The 22,572-nt window shown below is 43.0% G+C and overlaps 1 protein-coding gene across 1 annotated transcript in view; it reads right to left on the minus strand.

Moving 5' to 3' along the window:
- Window positions 1-22,572, minus strand: part of LOC126184287 (serine proteinase stubble) — a gene marked incomplete at its 5' end in the record, with an annotated part of 278,456 nt that overhangs the window by 58,724 nt on the left and 197,160 nt on the right. The window contains one exon of the mRNA XM_049926664.1: window positions 13,781-14,055. Coding sequence (XP_049782621.1) covers window positions 13,781-14,055 — 275 coding nt within the window. The remainder of the gene's footprint in view (window positions 1-13,780; window positions 14,056-22,572) is intronic.

Genomic DNA, 22,572 nt, shown 5'->3' on the forward strand with positions numbered 1-22,572 from the left:
CATGCCTGATGTGCTTACAAATTCAATAATAAGAATAGTACATTATATAAAATGTTATAATTATAGTAAATTGTTTAATATTACTGGACTATAATAATGTTTTTAACTTGTTTGGGTCACCGGTGGATCACAGTAATTGTGGTTTTGTTCTGCTGTCATCTTTTACTTGTGGTGTTCTTGGTGAAGTTTAGTACTTTGAGTTTTTTTGTTAGTCCTGTATTCATTCAGTTTCCTGCTGAAGTCTACATTGTGCTCTTTGTACTATTTCCTGGTCTCATTGAGGCTAACTTTTGCAAGGGATGTTGGGAAGTTTATAGTTTCAGTAGCTAAATGGTAGTCACCGCTGTTAGTTATTTTATCTTGCCTAATATGAAGTTCTGCAAAGTCTTTCGCTAAGTGTTTGGTCCACCGGGATTCAGTGGCTACTTTGAGATCTTATAAGACAGCCTATGGGGTCCATTCTGTATACGTAGCTATAGACAGCTAGTTGTCTTCTTCTAATGGTCATGATTAGATTTGTAGCATTTTCTCCCATCTGGTAGGACCCTTCGTACCACTACTTTTTTGCAGGGGACACTTAATGCGATCTTCATGGTTAGGGATCGGCACTCTGCTGCATAGAAGCCTGACTACTGTGTTATATTGTCTCAGTGTGATATTTATCGATAGATGTTTTGTTGTGAACATTTTTCTGCAAGCATACTATGGCCTATCTAGTATTAGTTTCCTTTGTTGGAGAGCTACCATTTCATTGAGATCAAAATAACAGTTTGTTCACATCAGTGCTTGGAACATCCCCTGGCATAGCTTCGAAGAATTTGTGTTCAGAGAAATAAACTATTTGAAAATAGTGGGAACATTATAATTTACACAATATAAAATCGTAGTGGGCACTCATCATCATCAGTATTGCACTCAGCACAATGACTGTGAACACAGTTCTGCAGACTATGGTTATGCAAGCATGTAAATTAGGGTAGTACTATTTCTTTCAGTCATTTCTGCCTAAATCTGGAAATATGGTCTTTGTGTTACCATTCTTCTTAGGGGAGGATCCTCCCCTGCCTGTCTTGCCCTATTCAGATTCCTTTGGTTTACTGGTTCTACATGTGGATTCACAAAGTGCATTGGATTCATTATTAAGAAAAGGTATGGCCAGCCCACTGTGAATGGACAGGTTTTTCTGGCTGTAGCATTCTCTGAGACAGCCAGGCTGAAAGCTTAGTCTTGTGGGCAGCCCTCATGCAAGCAACAGAAAAATATCCCGTCTTAAACACAGCTTGTAAATTCTAAAGTTTCTTGCTAGTTTAGAGAATCTGATTTTCATGCTATTTGATACTGTGAGGTAAGGAGAAAAATTTGTAAATTCATATACACTGAGGTGGAAAAAGTCATGGGGTATCTCCTAATATCGTTTTGGACCTCTTTTTGCCCAGCGTAGTGCAACTACTCTACGTTGCATGGAGTCATTAAGTCGTTGGAAGCCCAATGCAGAGGTGGAAGAAGAGGTTCTTAACTTTCTGAACAGCATGGCAGCGAGATGGTATGACATGGGCGTACAAAAACTGCCACAGCATCTACAAAAATGCATCGACAGAAATGGTGAATATATTGAAAAATAGCTAATTGTTCAAGCTCTGAGCTGATGTAAACCATTGTAGAAATAAACAGGTCCATGGGCATACCCCGTGAGGGGCAGGGGGAGGGCAGCTGCCCCCTCCCCCCCCTAGAAGATATTCGCAGTTTTTCACTAGTTTACTGTTTTATTTTATAAGAAATGCTGCATGTTTTCTCGGATTGTCGAAGTGCATTCTTGTATTTAAAATGTTTATTAAAAGCAGGTTTTCACTGGTTTACTGTTTTATTTAATAAGAAGTGCTGTATGTTGTCTCGAGTCCTTGTTTCTTGTTTCCTGAGACTAGTATGACCTGCCCCCCCTCCCCCCCCCCCTTGTTCAGATCCTGGGTACGCCCTTGAACAGGTCTATGTACTTATAAAAAAATAGGCGACTTTACTTTTGGGATTACCCTCGTATATATCTAAAGTTTACAGTAATTCTGCTACTTTTAATGTTTCCCTATTCGTATAGTAAGAACAGATGTTTGTTAATTGTGCGAATTCCACTTTTCAGCCAGCCACGGTGACCGAGCGGTTCTGGGCGCTTAAGTCTGGAACCCTGCGACTGCTACGGTCGCAGGTTCGAATCCTGCCTCAGGTATGGATGTGTGTGATGTCCTTAGGTTAGTTAGGTTTAAGTAGTTCTAAGTTCTAGGGGACTGATGACCTCCGATGTAAAGTCCCATAGTGCTCAGAGCCATTTGAACCTTTCTTTTCCACTTTTCGGTCTCTCGTTTAAATATGTGAATAATTTTAGTAAATCTACTGTCACAGTCCGATACAGTTCTACGACATGTATCCGTAGACACCTCGTTTTTTGCAATCTAACTATGCGTTGCGAGATAGGGCCTCTTCACCTATACAGTCCAGGAATATTTATAAATTTAACTTACAATACCTTATAAAGGCTCTTTTCCGCTTCAAATGAGACTCTTCAGTGACAAAGATGGTTCAATAATTATAAATTTTCGGGAAAACTTTAATTTTGAACTGGACGCGTAAAGCCGACATGAGAAACGAGCAGCCATTGTGATCTCCAACGGAAGGGTTTTCATGGTCACGCGGTCACCTTAGCGGCCGGTGGAAGTCCAGAGACAAACCCATCTGTGGAGCATAGTGTGAAACTGGCCCTCCACGTGCTCCTGTCAAGCTGATTTCAGCTATCAACACGAGTATGACCCGATCTGAGCCGCCGCCTGTGCGTCCATTGTTGCGTGTTTGAGTAAAGTGTTACAATAGGTGGGGCTGATATAGTGCCTGTAGCTGAGGAAGGACTATCGTGCAGCACCGATGGAGCTGTTATTTCGCCTGTGGCTGGGAAAGTGTAAGGATTATTGTACAGCACAGGTGGATCTGTTGCGGCGCCTTTAGCTTGGAAAATTATAGGATTATTGAATAGCACAGGTGCGGCTGGTCTAGCACCTGTAGCTGGATCATTGGTATCCGAGAGCTCTTGGAGTGGGGCCACTGGATAAATCTCTCAGAGCGAGACGAATTATTAATAAAGAGTGGAAGTAGTAATAAGCTACGGAAGTTCGGATAGATTCCTCCGTCTCGATGTCTTGAACACGACCAAAGCAACGTTACCATGGTTCCCCTACTGCTGTAAATAAACTTTGCGAATTGCTAAGATATAAGAATATGGAGCAAAAGACCCGTACGCAAGCCGCCGAGTTCACGCAGGCCAGTATTGCCGAAACAGTAGGGCAGCGGCTGAACTGTTCTGTTTGCATAGGTCAGTTCTGTTCCCCATAGATTAAGGAAGGGTTTAGTTTGCAGTACATTCATTTTACTTGTTAGTTGTTAATGATAAGTAATAAATTATTAGTGTAAAGTTGTAGAGGATCATACAGGGAGGAGTAAACAAAAGTGAATCAAATCGTAGGGTTAGGAAGCCATCCTGATACTTGTTCACTCCCACGTAGTGAAGCCAAAAGCTGCTCTCCAATAAAGGAGCAATATGACAAAGGGAACCACGTACATCGTACAAAGACCTCTTTGTAGAACCAAATTCTAGTGAAGTGGGACAGAAGGTGTACATATTGGAAAGGACAAAGTGATACCATGAGTGGAGGTGGAAACGTGAAGTATGAATAATTGTAAATAAGCCAGTATCTGTGTTTCAGGAATATTTCTTTGTAAAAGGGAGGAAATGTATAGGGAAGAAGTTAAACGAGACTAAAAACCAGTGATGGAGCGCCAGGATGGTAATTAGGCCTCATGGTGGAGTCAGCCACGTACCATGGAGATGCACTCGTGCTACCTACAACTAACTGAGCGAGTCTGAAATGGGTCAAATTGTGGTCTTCCGAGTGGTGGAATGATCCGTTTGAAGAACTGCCATACCAGTTAGACGTGCTGTGTCAATTGTACAACGATGATGGTACCAGTGGTCACGCAGACGTTCTCACACCCTTTGGCGAGGTTCTGTATGTCTACACAGCACATGCACTGGCCAGGATTATCGTACTGTAAGGGCATCAGTGGCAGATTGTACAGCTACCACAGCACAGGTAAGAGGGCTTGTGAGCCCAGACGTGTCAACACGAACTGCTGTGAACCGGTTATTGTACGGTCGCAGGTTCGAATCCTGCCTAGGGCATGGATGTGTGTGATGTCCTTAGGTTAGTTAGGTTTAAGTAGCTCTAAGTTCTAGGGCACTGATGACCTCCGATGTAAAGTCCCATAGTGCTCAGAGCCATTTGAACCATTTTTTTTTTTTTTTTTTTTGAACCGGTTATTAGCAGTGCGACCTTGGGAACACATATCTCTAACCTGTCTTCCACTCACGCCACAGCATCTACCAGCACGGGCTTAACTGGTGCAGTCAGAGGATCACTTGGAAACATGGAATGGCGCGCTGTGGTCTTCACCGGTAGAAGCGTGTACACAAGAGATGGTAGTTTGCGCGTACGGTATAGACCTGGTGAGTTCTGTCTCGTAGAGTGCGTTCATACAAGACACGCTGACACCACCCCAGGCCTTACGTTCTGGGGTGCCATGAGCTACATACAACTCCCGTTCAGTTTTGAGGTTACTGGAGGGTGCGTTCACCAGCACAGAATTTTGTTAGACCCGTTCTTTTGCCGTTCTTGCAACAGGAAGGTGATGTGTTGTTCCAACAGGATAATGTTCGCCCACACTCTGCCCGTGAAACTCAATGTGATCAGCAACTTCCTTGGCCAGTATGATCTCCAGACTTGTCTCCAATCGAGCACGTGTGCAATATGATAGGATGAGAAGCGACTCAGGCGAATCGTCAACCAACCCTTGCAGAACTACGTGAATAGGTGGAGCAGGTGTGGCATAACGTATCCCAGGTCAGTATTCGCCATCTCTACCCTCGACTGGATGCCAGAGCCAGCTCCTGCACTGCCGCCATGGAGGCTACATCAGGTATTATAATGAGTATTCAGCATGGCTCGATACCTGATACCTCAGAACTGCTTGTGCTATCGATCTGTAAATTTAATCATTTCATGATCTCCATATGCATTGTTGCATCAATAAATTTTAGGTGAATAGGAAACCTCTGAAAGGGCGTTCTGAGTTTTTTCCCAGCAGTCTATATATCTGAATGTTGTTTGCTCTGTCGGGCGTATCCGACAGAACAGACTGTACTCAAACACTATAGACATTTCTGTAAGAACGCGATGGCTCCTTGACGTTTGCTTCAATGTGGATGCACTAATATCGTCCTACGGAAATCAATAAGTCGAAAAAATAAACTGAACTCCATCCGAACAGGCCTTGGAAGGCCCAATGGTACAGACCGGCCGCCGTGTCATCCTCGCCCACAGGCGTCACTCGATGCGGATATGGAGGGGTATGTGGTCAGCACACCGCTCTTCCGGCTGAATGTCAGTTTACGAGACCGGAGCCGCTACTTCTCAATCAAGTAGCTCCTCAGTTTGCCTCACAAGGGCTGAGTGAACCCCGCTTGCCAACAGAGTTCGGCAGACCGGATGGTTACCCATCCAAGTGCTGGCCCACCCCGACAGCACTTAACTTCGGTGATCTGACACTTAACTTCGGTGATCTGACGGCAACAGATGTTGCCACTGCGCAAGGCCGTTGGCGTAAATAAGTTGAAAGCAAGGGGTTAATGGACGAGAGACGCTGCAATGCATCGTGTGACAGGTTGGAAATTTGAGTCGGTCAGAAACCGTGTCCGGATGACCGAAGCGTTTAAGGCAACAGCTCATGCATGAGAAGGCGGTGAATCCGAGTTCAAGTCCCGGTCAGGCACAAATTTTTAACTTTTGCCATTGCATTACCACAACGCCCTGTGCGGCTGGAAGTCACTGTATCCATTTCCTCTCTTACCCCATTTTCTAATTCATATATTGTTACAGAATACTCATATACTTCCTGTCACCCTCTGCAGGTATTGGATAACAATACAATGTGGACGCTGAACAGCAGAGAATAACGACATCAAAATATCAAGTCATTTTCAGATTTCAATGCAGTTTAACAAGAAATACAATTGCAGGGAGAAAACGAAATTCATTCCAAATACGTCAAGGAAACAGAGAGTAAAAGAAGCTCCAATTGATGCAGGATCTGATGATTGTTGGAGGTTATCAGACGATGCTGATCACAGGTGAGCGGACCCGATCAGACGGCCAAATGGCATAGCTGGGCAGGCGACAGAGTAGTCGCACAGAGTCAGATAGCGCCTAGAGCGTACCCATGGTCTGAGAGGGGGAAGGGGGGGGGGGTAAATTCAGGTGAATTACACTTTGAACAATAACATAAATCCAGAATGAGATTTTCACTCTGCAGCGGAGTGTGCGCTGATATGAAACTTCCTGGCAGATTAAAACTGTGTTTCAATAACATAAATGATTTCACCACAAATAGTTCTAGGTATAACTGATACTAATCATTCATAACATGATCTGGCTTTCTTAAAACTGATACTGTCTGTTTGCGAGGCAGGATGTGAGTTCAATTTGCGAAGAGTTTTTTCCTTGTGAGGGAAGGGACGGGGATGGGCGGGGCAGCTGCCCTCGTCTGTATCTCCACGGTTACGCCACCCATTGTATTGAGACTCGACGCGCTCTCCAACTGCATGCTATCACGCAGCGCAATTATGAAATTGCTGCAGCTTTGTAATTTTTTCTTCTGTACAGGTATTGACATGCCCAGACAAGCAATGAAGTAATTATAAATATGTCTAAAGGACTAAAATCGACCTAAGGTGGACTAGCTACAAATCACGCCAAAAATACTACTATTACTGCAAACTACTGTTTACCTATTGTTGGAAGGTACAACATTTGAATGTTCAAGACATATGGAAAGAATTTAGCAACTTTTTATGTAATTAATTTTATGTAATTTTCTACAATGAAAATACACCAGTAATAAGGAGCTATTGAGGCCGTTCAGAATTAGAATAACAGAGAAATCAACAACTATAATGATAAATATATTAATAAACATACAGTGAAAGAATTTACTTGCTCTTAAAAATTTTGATAACACGCATGGTAAGGATAACCGTCCATGCACTTTTTAGTAGGAATCATATAGGCAGTTATATGGAATCATTTGGACAAACTACGAAAAACTATGATCGAGATGAGTTCACGAGATCCAGTTATCTCGATCATAGTTTCCCATGGTTTGTCCAAATGAAATATAGTACATGCAATTACAGCAACACCATCAATCAGCTCTTAACTACTCGTATATAAACACTATTGCCAGCTATTTCATCAAAACCGGCTAATGACATTCTCATAATGTAACTAAATTTACTTAATGTAGGCTACTACTACGGAAAATAGAAGGCGATTTGTTTGGAGAAATGCATTCAGTTCTGATTTGGATACATATGGTAAACCTGCAGTAACCTTCATTTTTGTACCTGAATGCAGAAATTATCTCAGAAGGTTTAGTAAGAAATGCAAAACATGTCTTTGCATGTAGCGAATGCGTTACATACACTCGAAATAAAACAGTGGGTCTACTATACTAGCAGCGCAGTCAGTGCCAGTCCGAGAACATTTTTTCACATAAATGACACAAACATATTCCCCCCTCCCCCGTCTTTGTACACAAGCGACACATCACATTGTGCCCGACCCCCATTTTTCTACACAAGCGTCATTTCATTTGTCGCACCTAACCTCCTCCATTTTTCCACACAAGAGGCATGTAATTTCGCGTCCCCCCGCCGCCCTATTCTTCCACACAAGTGACATACCATAGACAAGGGACACATCATTCCCGCTCCCCCCCCCCCCCCCCCATTACACACACACACACACATACATATATTAATTTCCTTCCTACGGGATCTTAGTGAAACCTTTAAAAATAAGCCTAAATCTAGTGAGCGAGGAGTAGTTTGCTTTCGTTACTAATTGCTATATACTCTATGCACACATTTTTCACAAGGGGCGCCTCTGGCGCCCCACTCAACTTCGTGCCCCGAACGCCCGCTTATTTTGCTTGGACCTTAAATTGGCATTAGTACCCAGCGTAAGAATCTAACTTGATGAGTGCAAGATTTGATTTTCATCCATAATCAATGACGCAAAATTTGAACAGACACCTGGCCAGCACACAACGCTCCGGGGTCGACTATACCGGCATTGAAAATCGTAAGTAATGTACAAGGTGACAATTATTGAACTACATGAAATACAGGGTGATTATAATTAAAGTTTAACTTTCAAAACGCTGTAGGAATAACACCCATGGTCAGAATGACGTCAAATTGGAACGGAATATTATCGGAGAAGGGGGAAGATGTTTGGCAGAAGAAAAAAATAGTTTGAAAATTTATCAATTGTTGGCACTGCATGTGTCAGAATGCGTACGACCCATTGAAGTTGGTATAAACACGCCGGGTACACGGCTTTGTCTCCTTTCGCGTCTGCGACGTTCGTCATGACTGTCTCAATGCAGGATCGCGCTCTGCTTCTAAAGCTGTATTACAAGAATTATGACTGTGCACACTCCGCTCTGCAGAAGTTCCGGACACAGAAGGGTTTGGAAAAAGGCGTTGGTCCGATGACTGCCGTGGATCTGGAGAAAATGATTTGGAAATTCGAAAAGACGAGTTCTTTTGGTGTTCAACCTGGAAAGGGAGGAAACGAATTGATTCGACGTCAGTGGAAGCAGCGGTCACAGCAATACTGGAGGAGACGAGTGCTGGTGTGCAAACGTGTAGTGCACGGAGAATTGCCCGAACATTGGACATACCTGTAAGCACAGTGCGTAAAATCCTACCAAACATCCTTCTTTGCTAGCCATTCAAAATTACCCATGTGCACGAGTTGCTTCCTGTTGACCTGCCAGCATGAGGGACCTGTTCCTTAGAATTTCTTGCTCGCATGGAAGAGGACAGTGATTGGCCGTGGAAGATTTTATGGGCAGACAAATCCCACTTCCATCTGACAGGACGTGCCAATACACAGAATTGTTGAATATTAGCAACGAAAATCCACACACAAATCAACCAGTACCACTTCATCCTGAGACGCTCACTGTGTGGTGCGGGTTTACGGCATCATTTATAATAGTGCCATATTTTTTCGAAGAGACAGGTGCTTCCGGTCCTCTTACCTGTACAGTCACTGGTAAGCGCTATGAGTGTCTTTTGCGCAACCACGTCATTCCAGCTCTCCAATAGCGTGGATGTGTGGATGGGATCATTTTTATGCAATATGGCGCACTTCCGCACATTGCAAATCCAGTTAAGCAGCAGCTGAAGTGCCATTTAGGAAATGCTAGAATTATCAGCCGCCATTTTCCTAAGGCCTAGCCATCCCGATAACATGATCTTAATCCGTGTGACTTTTGACTGTGGGGCTGTCTGAAAGATGTTGTGTTCAGTGTTCCGATTGCAAACTTAGCTGCATTGAAGGCACATATTGCGCAACACATTCTGAACGTGACCCCGGAAACACTTCGATCAGTTTTGCGCCAGTCACACAGAAATTAATAATCCGATTTAATTTTGATTGATGCTTTGTATGCGGTTTTTGCCCTCAGGATAATTAATAACCGATGTGAGAGATGCTTTCCATGCGCTTTTGGCCTCAGTACAATTAAAAACCGATTTTTCCCATCCAATGTGGTATGACCTTGCGTGGTGGATGGGCTTACCTAACTAACAATATCACACCTGTATACCCATGCACACTAAATAGTTCGGCATTGTTGTATGATTCATTTGTCATTTGTAGTCGACCACTATTAAATTATGATGCTTACAGTGCCTTCTATTGCTACATGTTGTAACTATTTAATTTTCTTCTGCCATACGTTTTCCCCCTTCTCCGATAATATTCCGTTGCAATTTGATGTCATTCTTACCAGTTGTATTATATCTACAGCGGCCTGAAAGCTTAACTTTAATTATAATCAACCTGTACAATCGTCATAACTTCTGAACGGTTTGCGTTAGGACGTTCATACTGCATAGCTGGCCGCAGGGCAAGATGAGAATTAGTATGGTGGTACAGTTTGGTTTAGCAACGAAGCCCACTTTCATTTGGATGGGTTCGTCAATAAGCAAAATTGGCGCATTTGGGGGACTGAGAATGCTCATTTGGCGATCGAGAACTCGCTTCGTCCTCAACGGGTGAGTGTGTGGTGTGGAATGTCCAGTCACGGAATAGTCAGTGCGATATTGCTTGATGGCATGGTGACTACCGAACGGTACGTGAAGATTTTGGAAGATGATTTCATCCCCATAATCCAAAGTGACCTGATTTCGACGAGATGTGGTTCATGCAAGACATAACTCGACCCCATCTAAGCAGGAGAGTGTTTGATGCCCTGGGGGAGCACTTTGGGGACCGCATTTTGGTTCTGGGGTACCCAGAGGCTACTGGCATGGGCCTCGATTGGCCGGAATGTTCTCCGGATCTGAACACATGCGACTCATTTTTGTGGCGCTATATTAAAGATAAGTTGTACAGCAATAGCCCCAAAACCACTGCTGAGCTGAAAACAGCCATTCAGGATGTCATCGACAGCATGGATGTTCTGATACTTCAGTGGGTCATGTAGAATTTCGCTATTCGTCTGCGCCACATCATCGCCAACGATGGCAGGCATATCAACAAATCCAAAAGTCTGTAGTGATGGTCACATGTTGAATAAAGTGTGTGCACGCCGTAGTTTGTAACTAATTTAAGTTTTTAAAAATATAGTTCAATAATTGTCACTCTGCATCACACTGTAGCAGCTCCTCAGTTCTTCGCACGAGGCTGACAAGGAAACCACACATCCAACGGGTCGCCAGATTTGCTCATCTTCCGCATAGTTGCAGTACATACTTATATGTAACAAATATTGGTCTAGCACGATGCGCTTCTCAAACGTTTTCGAAAAATCGAGGTTCCACTTTTTATGGACTTACTGAAACTCATGCGAGAACGCCAGCAGTCGAGTTACTGGAACCGGATTAGTCGGCAGGGTAGAAGTCTGCCCGTACTGCATTAGATTCATCGTATTTTCCCTTGTCTTTATCCAAACACTTGTATCACTACAACGAATCACGCTTCTTTGGGAAGGGACAATACTAAAAAATATTAATAATGACAACCATAGCGGTAGATTCGCGGCGAGATATAATTTGGGAATCGTGATGAAATGAATATTTATTTACTGATACATTCATGCAGATTCAGTGTATATGATTCAATGGAGGTATAGCGGGAGCCGGTGTGACATCAATGCGGTACGCGCATGAATGTTGCTATAAATAAATGTTGATTTCATCACGATTACTTATTACATCTCTATTAAATTTCGCCACGAAATTACCATAATGATTATCACAATTATTATTCTCCTTTCCGAAGAAGCATGATTTTATTGTAGAGTTACACGTGTTTGGTGGAATATTAGAAAAAAGACGAGACTCGACCGCACCATGACAGTTACAGACTGCCACCTTAACCAGCTGCTCTAACGTCGTTACTCGCCGACTGGTCCTCCAACAGGCTCGAAAAAAATTTTAATGTCCATCTCTCTGAAACGCTTGAGAAGCGCGTCGTGTTAGAGCAACATTTGCCATATGTATGTCGGTACGACAGTCGTGCGAAAGATGAGCAACATCTGTGACGCGCTGGTGGATGTTTCCCTTGTGAGTGCGCCACGTTCCGATATTCCATGAGGGAACAACCCCTTGCAGTACGGAGACAGAAACAGAGTATTCCGCATGGCTACGAAGACGACATTTGTAACAACACAATAAAAATATATGGCACTACGTTTCCCGTCATCCGCAGTAGCGTGTGATAACTGAGAGAAGGATTTACAGGTCCTTAATGTCAGAGTACACTGATAAGTGAAAAAAAAAATATGAGCACTGCCCACGGCGAGATTGAATGCCATCTGGTGGCCCGGCGGGCATGTGGCTCTGTAAGGAAGTTGTACAGAGTGAATCAGAACTCTACCGTCAGACCTTCAGAGGTGGTAATATGGACCAAAAAAGAAAAAAAATCGTAGTAAATATGGGCTCTAAAAATTATACTTTACGAGCTATGCGCATTTTTTCATTTTCGATACTGTGAGACACCTCTCTTCTTCTGAAAGCTTTTTGCTTTCCATATATTGAGGGGTGATAATATGGATCAAAACAAGAAAAAATGTCCAGTATACTTGGGTTCTAGAGTGAATGCCTAGACAGTTATGAGCACTTCATTTCGCTACTGAGAATCACATCTCAGCTACTGACCAAGTGCTCACAGCTCTTAAGGTACGCATTTTAGAGCCCAGGCTTACTGGACATCGTGTTCTTGTTTTGGTCTACACTATCTGCTCGCAAAATACGGAAAGCAAAAAGCTTTCATTAGAAGAGATGTGTTTCACAGTATCGAAGAAGAACAAGCGATCATAACTCTAAAGATACGCATTTTAGAGACCGTGTTTACCAAGACAATTCTAGTTTTGGTCTATAATATCACCTCTGAAAGTTTATCCGTAGAGTTCTGATTCACGCTGTATAAGCGCAGTAGGGAAAAATGGGGAACCATGATAGCGACGATACCGTTCGAAAATGGGGAAAACCAATGACATAAGCAGCTTTCACAAAGGGCGGATTGTTACGGCCTGGTGCCTGGAATGAGCATCTGGGAAACAGCAAAGCTGGTAGGTTGTTCACGAGCTACTGTTGTGAGACTCTGTGGAAACGATTGGGGAACGGGGAAACCAGGTGTAGGCTATAAGGTGTTGGACGTCCACACTTCGTCACAGAACGTGGAAGGCAGAAGTTTGCCCGCTATGTGAGATTACTATGCTGCTGAAAGATTACTATGCTGGTGCTGGCAGAAGTGTTTCAGAGCAGACCGTTCAGCGCACATTATTGAACACAGGGCAGCCAACGACCCCTATGTATTCCCATGTTGACCTAAGGACATCGTCAATAAAGATTGCAGTGGGCACAGGCTAATGGAATTGGACCATCGATCAGTAGAAACGTGTCGCCTGCTCGGATGAATCACGTTTGTTCTTAACCAGGTAGACAGCCGTGTTCAGATGCACTGTCATCCATGTGGACGGCTGCTCAAAACATGCATCGCGCCACGAATGCATGCTGGTGGGGTGAGCATCATGCATATGGGACATTCACCTGGCCTTCCGTGGGTGCTGTTGTAGTTATCTAACGCATCATGACAGCTGTGGACTACACGAAGATTATTGTGGTCCACCTGTATCCTTTCGTGATGGGTATCTTGCCCGATATCATTTCCATCTTCCCTGTATCCTTTCGTGATGGGTATCTTGTCCGATAGCATTTCCATCTTCCAACAGGATAACTCTCTGTGCCATAATGCCAAAATCGTGATACAGGGGTTTGAGGAGCGTGATAACGAACTTACCTTGATGTTGTGGACATTAAATTCGCCTGACATATGAATCCGATGGTACACAGTTGGGACACTATCGAGTGCCAGCTCCCCACACACAAATCACCTGTCCGCAACGTACGGGAATTGTGTGACTTGTGTGTAGGCACCTGGTGCCACATACCTCTGGAAACCTACTAACTGTCGAATCCGTGCCCGACAGAATTGCTGTTGTATTGCGTTCCTAAGATTGGACCAACACGCTGTTAACCAGGTAGTTACAACAATTTGGCTCATCGGTGGGGACTGCACCATGTTAGCTGCCTTCGTGTTGAACTTACCGGCCTGCAGCGCGCCCCAGCCCGCGGCCCAGCCGTACTGGCCCAGGAAGTCCTCGCCCTTCTCGGGCAGGCAGATGGGCGCGATGTGCGGCAGGTAAGGCGCCGGCCGGTCCAGCCGCAGCACCGCCACGTCGAAGCGGTCGGCCTGCGGCGTGAACTTGAAGTACGGGTGCACGCGGATTTCGCGCACGCCGAACGTGTAGGCGGGCAGCGGCTCTACCGCAGAGTTGATGACGTAGTCGCCCAGCGTCACCTGCACCTGGCGCGCGCTTGCCCTGCCAACACCAAATGTACACTTGCAGTTTCCAGCTCCAGTCATCTCTATTGTTTTGACCAAACTAGCAATCTTAGTTGAAATTCCACACAAGGTTACAGACAACCTCGGTCCATAGTTTAAAATACCACACTCGAGCTAGCCGAACAGCTCGCCCTATTTTCACATGCCTGCTGTACTGTATGTTCTCTACAACGTATTTCAGGACGAAAAAGGTATAGACAGAGTTGTAAAGCTACAGTAGGCTTCTGTAGACTATCAAAGTAACTGTAGACTACGGTAGTTTTCCTAGTAACTTTGGTCAATTAAGGTCGAACCCACATTACCTTTATGCTGGGTGTGTTGCGTACTTGTCGGGCGTTACCTCATAACGATCGCTTGGTTCCTTTACATACCGGAAGCGAAGAACCATCTAGAAACTGAGTAATGTTGTATAAAGGACCGGGTAAATCATGGGACATTTTTGTTCTACATACTTATCCTCCTATCTGTTGCTTAAAGAATGAACAATATTTATAGCATAACTGGAACTGCAACGCTTAATTCAGCTTTTGTTCGAAAATTGTTGATTATCAACATGCAACAGATAGATGTTGTAGTAGAAATAAAGAAAACAATACAGATTAATCATACAGCGTTAGAAAACAGAATTTCCTCAACAAAAAGATAAAATAATAAAAAAATTCAGCAAAACAAAAATATATCATCATAGCTTCAATACTTCGCCAAACCTACATAAAATATGTCTTTGTTACTCAAACAGATTTCACATCTATCAATAATAACAGGAGATTACTGGCTCTGAGCACTATGGGACTTAACTTCTAAGGTCATCAGTCCCCTAGAACTTAGAACTACTTAAACCTAAGGACATCACACACATCCATGCCCGAGGCAGGATTCGAACCTGCGACCGTAGTGGTCGCGCGGTTCCAGACTGTAGCGCCTAGAACCGCTTTTTTTTAATTATTTTTTATGTTTGTTCGTTTTCGTTCGTTGTATCTGCTCGGGGCGGGCGTCGCAAGACACCCGTTTCAGTTCGTCGTTGACCCATTAACTCAGTTTTTTTTTTATTACAGAGGGCAGATAACCCTCTGAGCGAACACGCTGAGCTACCGTGCCGGCAACCGCTCGGCCACCCCGGCCGGCAGACTACTGCCTTTGATCATATTGTGTACAAAATAACAACTATCATTGTATATATATTTTTATGTCTGTGCATGTAAAATGTACGTGCAACAAAAGTAACTGCTTTGCTTACATAAAAGCGCAGAAGTTACGCGATCAGTTAATTTTTAATACTTCAAAATGCAACTTATATTCTGTAAGGATATAAAATACACATTGGACTAACACTGAATGATCCGCGGTCCTCATTATGTGCCACAAATTACCAAACAAACAAAAAGACAATAGAAAGTCGTCGGCTCCTATTTTCTCTCAGAGTCATTCATTTACGCTTCTTTCCCCCTCCGTTCTACCAGTAATACCGACAACTCTGCCATTTACTACGTCATTTATCTGACGTACCAAAACTACAGAATCGTACTGTTATTAGAGTTCAACTCTAGGTATAGATCAGGAGATGGTACAACGAAATATTCTGAAGGGAGCCTGGTGTGAGCTCGTTGATGTCTAATGTTTTCTCTTCTGTGACTTTCGACGCCTTCCATTGATCAATTATGTCCAGCAGGAATGCTGCACACTTTGTCTCATCTTCAGTTATTTCCGCTGTTGTATGTACACAACAGTCGCTATGCAACAGTTCGACAAGAATGTCAATAACATTCCACGGGTTCATGTCGCAAAACAGCACTACGTGTGCACAAACGCATGAATCTAGCCAAAACACACACATCTAACGTACGTGGCACTGCCATCTGCAGTCAGTTCCTATTATTATTACTGTTATTATGATTATAATTATAATTATAATACTAATAATTATTATTATTATCTTTCTTTCTTTTCTCAGACGTTATGTCTGGTCAAAAATGGAAAGTGACGCGGACCTTGATCAAGCGTGACTTCCTTTTCACTGTACGGTATATGTTACATTGCATTTAGGAACTTTCGGGTAATTGAACATGTATCAATAATTACAGATTTCTGTAGTTGTATATATAAGTTTGGATGTAGCTGTATTGCGTTGATGTACTGATGGTTATTGTGTGGTATGACTCCTGTAGTTGATAGTATAATTGGTATAATGTCAACTTTATCCTGATGCCACATGTCCTTGACCTCCTCAGCCAGTAGGATGTATTTTTCAATTTTTTCTCCTGTTTTCTTCTGTATATTTGTTATATTGGGTATGGATATTTCGATTAGTTGTGTTAATTTCTTCTTTTTATTGGTGAGTATGATGTCAGGTTTGTTATGAGGTGTTGTTTTATCTGTTATAATGTCCGCCCCAGTAGCTGAGTGGTCAGCGTGACGGATTGCCGTCCTCCGGGCCCGGGTTCGATTCCCGGCTGGGTCGGAGATTTTCTCCGCTCAGGGACTGGGTGTTGTGTTGTGTTCATCATCATTTCATCCCCATCCGGCGTGCAGGTCGCCCAATGTGGCGCCGAATGTAATAAGACCTGCGCCAAGGCGGCCGGACCTGCCCCGCGAGGGGCCTCCCGGCCAATGACGCCAAACGCTCATCATCATCATCATCTGTTATAATGGTTCTGTTCCAGTATAATTTGTATTCATCATTCTCCAGTACATTTGGTGGTGCATACTTGTATGTGGGAACGTGTTGTTTTATTAGTTTATGTTGTATGGCAAGTTGTTGATGTATTATTTTTGCTATAGTGTCATGTCTTCTTGGGTATTCTGTATTTGCTAGTATTGTACATCCGCTTGTGATGTGATCTGCTGTTTCTATTTGTTGTTTGCAAAGTCTGCATTTATCTGTTGTAGTATTGGGATCTTTAATAATATGCTTGCTGTAATATCTGGTGTTTATTGTTTGATCCTGTATTGCAATCATGAATCCTTCCGTCTCACTGTATATTATTACTATTATTATTAATTATATTAATTATATTATATTATATTATATTATATTATATTATATTATATTATAAATTATATTATTAATTATATTAATTATATTATTATTATTATTATTATTATTAATGCTTCAGCACGTGTGATGCAATTTTTTCTTTATTCTATTGTCCCGCCGGCCGAAGTGGCCGAGCGGTTCTAGGTGCTACAATCTGGAACCGCGCGAGCGCTACAGTCGCAGGTTCGAATCCTGCCTCGGGCATGGATGTGTGTGATGTCCTTAGGTTAGTTAGGTTTAAGTAGTTCTAAGTTCTAGGGGACTGATGACCTCTGAAGTTAAGTCCCATAGTGCTCAGAGCCATTTGGACCATTCTATTGTCCCATTGTTTATGTTTATTTTGTCAAACTACAAATGCAGTAGCTGCTTCATCACGAGTAGCGTCTATTGTGTCGCACATGTCCGACAGTACAACACATCTGTCTATATAAATGTACTCTGTAGGTTTGTTACTTTCAACTAACGAAGCGGAAGGAGACTGTCAAAAGAAGGTTCCTAAAAACCCCGAAAAATCTCTTTACGTCAGGAAAATGTTATCCCCGATAACAGTTACACGCGTGAACAGTTTAACATTATTGTCATCAGTGGGACTTGTACCCGGGCCACCTAACACGACGATCTAACACATTATTGACTCATCCACGGAAGCCGTACCCGGCATCAATTCAAATATAAGCTTTTCCTGTACTCTGGTAGATCTGGTGTTACTTTTAACTACCGATTACGCTCGTTCTGCTCGACGGCAGCACAGAGTACGATCCAAATCGGAATTTTGGTTGATACTCTATCAATATACAACGTTGGGTAAGGATCTGAGTGTCTGACATGTGAAGGTTTGGGTGTGAGAGACTGGCATGTCACCCGTCAGCAGCCAGCACAGTTGATAAATCACCCTCTGGCAAAGAACTGAAACAGCATGGAAGCACTGCATCCAAGATCAGGTCGACTCAGAGCCCAGCTGGTTTAGAGGCATTGTTGTTTCAGAGCTGGTACCTATTTGTACTAAATTTCGCACTTTGTATATCCCTAAATCACCTACAAATTTAATCATGTATTCTTCTCTATTATACAATAAGTAAAATTCCTTTATTTGCTACCCTTCCTGGTGTTGCAGTTTTAATGGCCAACGTTGTATCTTGCTTGCCACGAAGCAGGTTTGATCAGTACTATCACCTGTAAGACATGCGGCCACTTGTTTTTATCCTTTGAAGTCACCCTGTGTATAATAACTGTGAACAAAATAATGGTCAGTCCATTAGGGAAATTACAACTATGGGTACTAAATGTTTAGACAGATCATAAGGAAACCTGTGTTCGTAAGGGCAATCATAAGAAGCCATTACTGCCCAAAGAAAAGGACAAGAGTATCAATGAATGCTCGCACTAACTACTTAAGAATACGGTAGCGAAGGTAGAAGAAAAGTAGGAGCAATTCTGGGAAGCTCTAGTACCATCATAACAAAATATCTATAGAAAAGCTTGTGTACTCAGAAACAGAAATAAACTTAATAGTGGAACGAAAAAGAAATGAACGCACTGAAAGAAGGAAGGGACTAAAAAGAAAACTAGATAAAAAAAGAACTAAAAACAGGAAACACAGCGAGGTGTAGCGTTCATCTCAAGACTTTAAGTATAAAAAGAACACTATAAAATGACTTACAGAGAGAGAAATAAAGGAGTTTAGGATTAGTCTGGTACCAGACACAAGTAAACCATTTAAGTTCTTTATCAGTTTATAATAAAACGATACAGGATTGTCTTAAGAATCTAGTTCATCTCGTTGTAATCATATGCAAATAAAAAAGTGACCCGCACAATATTGTAGACATTATATTAGGCTGGGTCACTCGACATTGCTACCGTCAAGGTGTTATCCGGCCTTATTAGAAGAGCCCTGTATCGTTGCTAATGCAACACATCTGAGACTTATCATTTGGCAGGGAATGCTTCTTTGTATTTCCGTTCAGTCCAAACATAACTTGGGACTCTGATGCTAAATCCTATGATATCCTTCAAACGCTTGATAGGCACATGCTACACACGGCATCAAAATCCACTTCAGTGCCATTTAACCGATACTTTTTTGTCGTGAATGTTTAACGAAATGCCATATTGCCCATGGAAAAGGAAGTGCACCAAACGATATAAAGTTTTTAATTATCAGTAACGCTAACCTGTTACTTTCTGAATGAAACAACCCTCAGTGGCTGAAAAATACTTTCATTCAAAGTCACTACCGGTTTCGCGTCAACAGAAGGCGTATCCTCAGGTGACAGAGATTCTATTTAACATCTCATAGCGGAAAGGTAACTGCCTTAGAGCCACTCCCCATCGTTCACGTCAAGTTATAAACACATAGCGCGCCTTTACATTCAGTAACACTCTTGAAGAGTGGGACACCCTTGATCAAAGTATCTTACACTGTACAGATTGGAGGAACATAGTACTGAATGTTACCTACAGGAAATTTTGATTTCACGCGCGGACGAAGATGCACACTTTTTAATTTACTGCCTTTGTTTTAGTTCTTGTTTCGTTTTTATTTGTTTTACTGCCGTTTCATAAGGCTTATTATTTCTTTATTTTACGCCCCTTGAATCTCAGCAAAGTTTTTGACGCAGTCTATACTGATGTTTGCCGGAGCAAGCGAGATCTTCCACAAGTTGCTCAAAATAAAAGATGATGCTAAGTTTTAAGAAGCTTTTATACTTTTCTAGATGGCCCGCCTCCTTTGCTGAGTTGTCAGTGCTGCCATCCCCCATGCGGGGAAGCTGGGTTCGATTCTCGGTACTGCCAGGGATTTTTCTTTGGTGGGAGGACTGGTATAGGGTCCACTCAGCCTCCTGAAGCCAACTAAGGAGCTAGTCGCCCGAATAATAGCGCCTGCAAGGTGAAGCAACCCGACAACGACCGGGAGAACTGTGTGCTGAACACGATACTTCATACTGCATCGAATGACGCCCAGGGTAGAGGATGACACGGCGGTCGGCCGGACCCGATTGGTCTGTCTAGGGCCAGAACGTGGAGCTTTGTCTTTTTTTATACCCTAGATGTTGTCGAAAAGCCTATATATGTGGAACTGAAATAGAAGCAAACCTGTACCTAAACGCTAACATGTATTGTTAGCGAACAGTTAACATCGAAGCCTAACGGTATCAAGTTATTCCAGAAATCTGACAGACTCCGAGCCCTTATTACCTTTTCGCTGAGGACAAAGTAGCATGTGAAGAATTCAGGCCTGAAGAGCTCTTACACTTTCCGGGTGGAATGGAACTTAACAGCCCATTACAGTGTCAAACTTCCCGATGACTTAACAACGACAAGACTGTAGAGCGCAGTCATACTATTTTCAAATAAACAGTGTGGAAGACTGCAGTGTCATTTACCATAGTCCCATATTCTGGAGTGAATATCTCGCATAGCCCAGAGAGCGATCGAAGCTACTGGGAGTTGCCAGGAGGACAGGAAAACAGTTGCAAATGCTGCCGGCAGAGGACGCCGGGCAGCGCGCGAGATGCACAAAGCGCCAACAGATGGCAGGGCCTGGCTTGCTGCGTGAGCGCGGAAAGCGTGCCTTCAGCAACGGGTGTCTTCGACTAATAGCAGTGGTAAATGAGACCTTTAGTTTCCGTAACGCAACAGTTGACAACCCAGCTTACAACCACTGTGCATTAACCCACCACACGTGCAGCCTTAAGAGAGCGATCTACGCAGTGCTGTCCGCACTTTCCCTGCCAATAAAACAAATTTAATATCTATCTTTACACTCATACGTGAGAGAAATTAGATTTATCAAACATATTACAGTGCAAAATACCTTCATAAACCATTTACCGACGACTTTAACTCAGTCAAGTTGAGAAAATGTTTTGAGCCAGATCGTCTTTTTCCGTTAACTTTATGAGGTGTCACAACGTTCCACGGTCTTGGTTTATCTTTTAATGCACGCTGCATGCTTATACCATAGCAGACCTTCACAGTTATATCGTGTGTTCCGCACAGCCAGCACCAAACGTTAATAAAGGACGGTGTGGACACAAAAAAAGCTAAAATTAGTAATAAGAGTGCATAAGAAAAGGAAGATACATGCTGGGAAGAACGAAGTCATTGTTGTCGTATAACGTACCTTTGTGGATTACAAGTGCCCCACACGTTTTATGTCGTCAGCAGACGTACTTACATTTATGTTCTAGCATCGGGTCTACACATCAGCCTGTACAATGTGATGAGCATGAAGCGGGCGAGAAAAGAGGGGGTGGTTACAACTGCATCCTAAGGAACACTTGACGGAAGTCGGATCACTGCAGGAAGGTTACATATCAGTAATTAATTGCTTTTACGGATTACATGTTCTCTGTCACACATCCCGTACAACTCCAAAGCAAATGCGGAAGGAAAGGATTCAACCAATTTCCGGGAACTACTAGTATTCATCAGGGAAATGGCAGAACTCATACAATACGAAGTAGTGGCCAAAAAGCCTTTGAGGGTTCATGGAGCGACCAACTGCAGGTTAAGGATCATACAGACATACTAATAAATTATGTCCGCCGGCCGGAGTGACCGTGCGGTTCTAGGCACAACAGTCTGGAGCCGAACGACCGCTACGGTCGCAGGTTCGAATCCTGCCTCGGGCATGGATGTGTGTGATGTCCTTAGGTTAGTTGGGTTTAATTAGTTCTAAGTTCTAGGCGACTGATGACCTCAGAAGTTAAGTCGCATGGTGCTCAGAGCCATTTGAACCAAATTATGTCCGTCGCCTGGGCTCCCCAGTCGCACATGATTTCTTCCAGCGACTGGTAGATAATGCTGAGGAAACTCGTCTTCATACAGCATCACAACAAAAGTCACAATCTGCCAACAACCTCTGGTTCTGACTTGAGGCAAACACTTAAGCGATTTTGTGGCAAAGTGGGTTGTAACTTTCTAGGTCTTCATCAGAGTGTCGAGACTTACAGGGTATCTCTCAGTGATGCACGCCGTACACTGCTAATGTTACAACCTGAAATAGGTTTATGTCAGACGAATTATCAGGGCGTTTGTTTTCCGTCACAGAAGCATACACTGAAAAATTGCTGATTTTAAGCATTCCTGAAAAAAAAAACCCGAGGTTCCCACAGTACGCATTAAGGACTGAAATTCGAAGCAATAGATGACCGACAACGAAATCTATGGAACAAACATGTGTGTGTTGGCAGAATATAGATTAGTTGACAAATTATGATTGTGGATTTGTCGCACGTGGTAAAGACCTTAAATCAATCGAAGTGGAAGACGGAGTCTCTATGAGAAAGTTTGGACTAAACTGGCTATACAACGAGGGGTAAAATATTTAATAGGGTTTGTCTATCACGTGTTAGACTTAGTGACGAGGCCTCTAAAAGTTTCAGTAAATATTCTCGGCCACTGTTTGGTACAAGACCTGGGCCATGGATCTTCCTAACGCCACAACATCCAGTC

The sequence above is a fragment of the Schistocerca cancellata genome, chromosome 4, assembly GCF_023864275.1.
Source record: "Schistocerca cancellata isolate TAMUIC-IGC-003103 chromosome 4, iqSchCanc2.1, whole genome shotgun sequence".
NCBI lineage: Eukaryota > Metazoa > Arthropoda > Insecta > Orthoptera > Acrididae > Schistocerca > Schistocerca cancellata.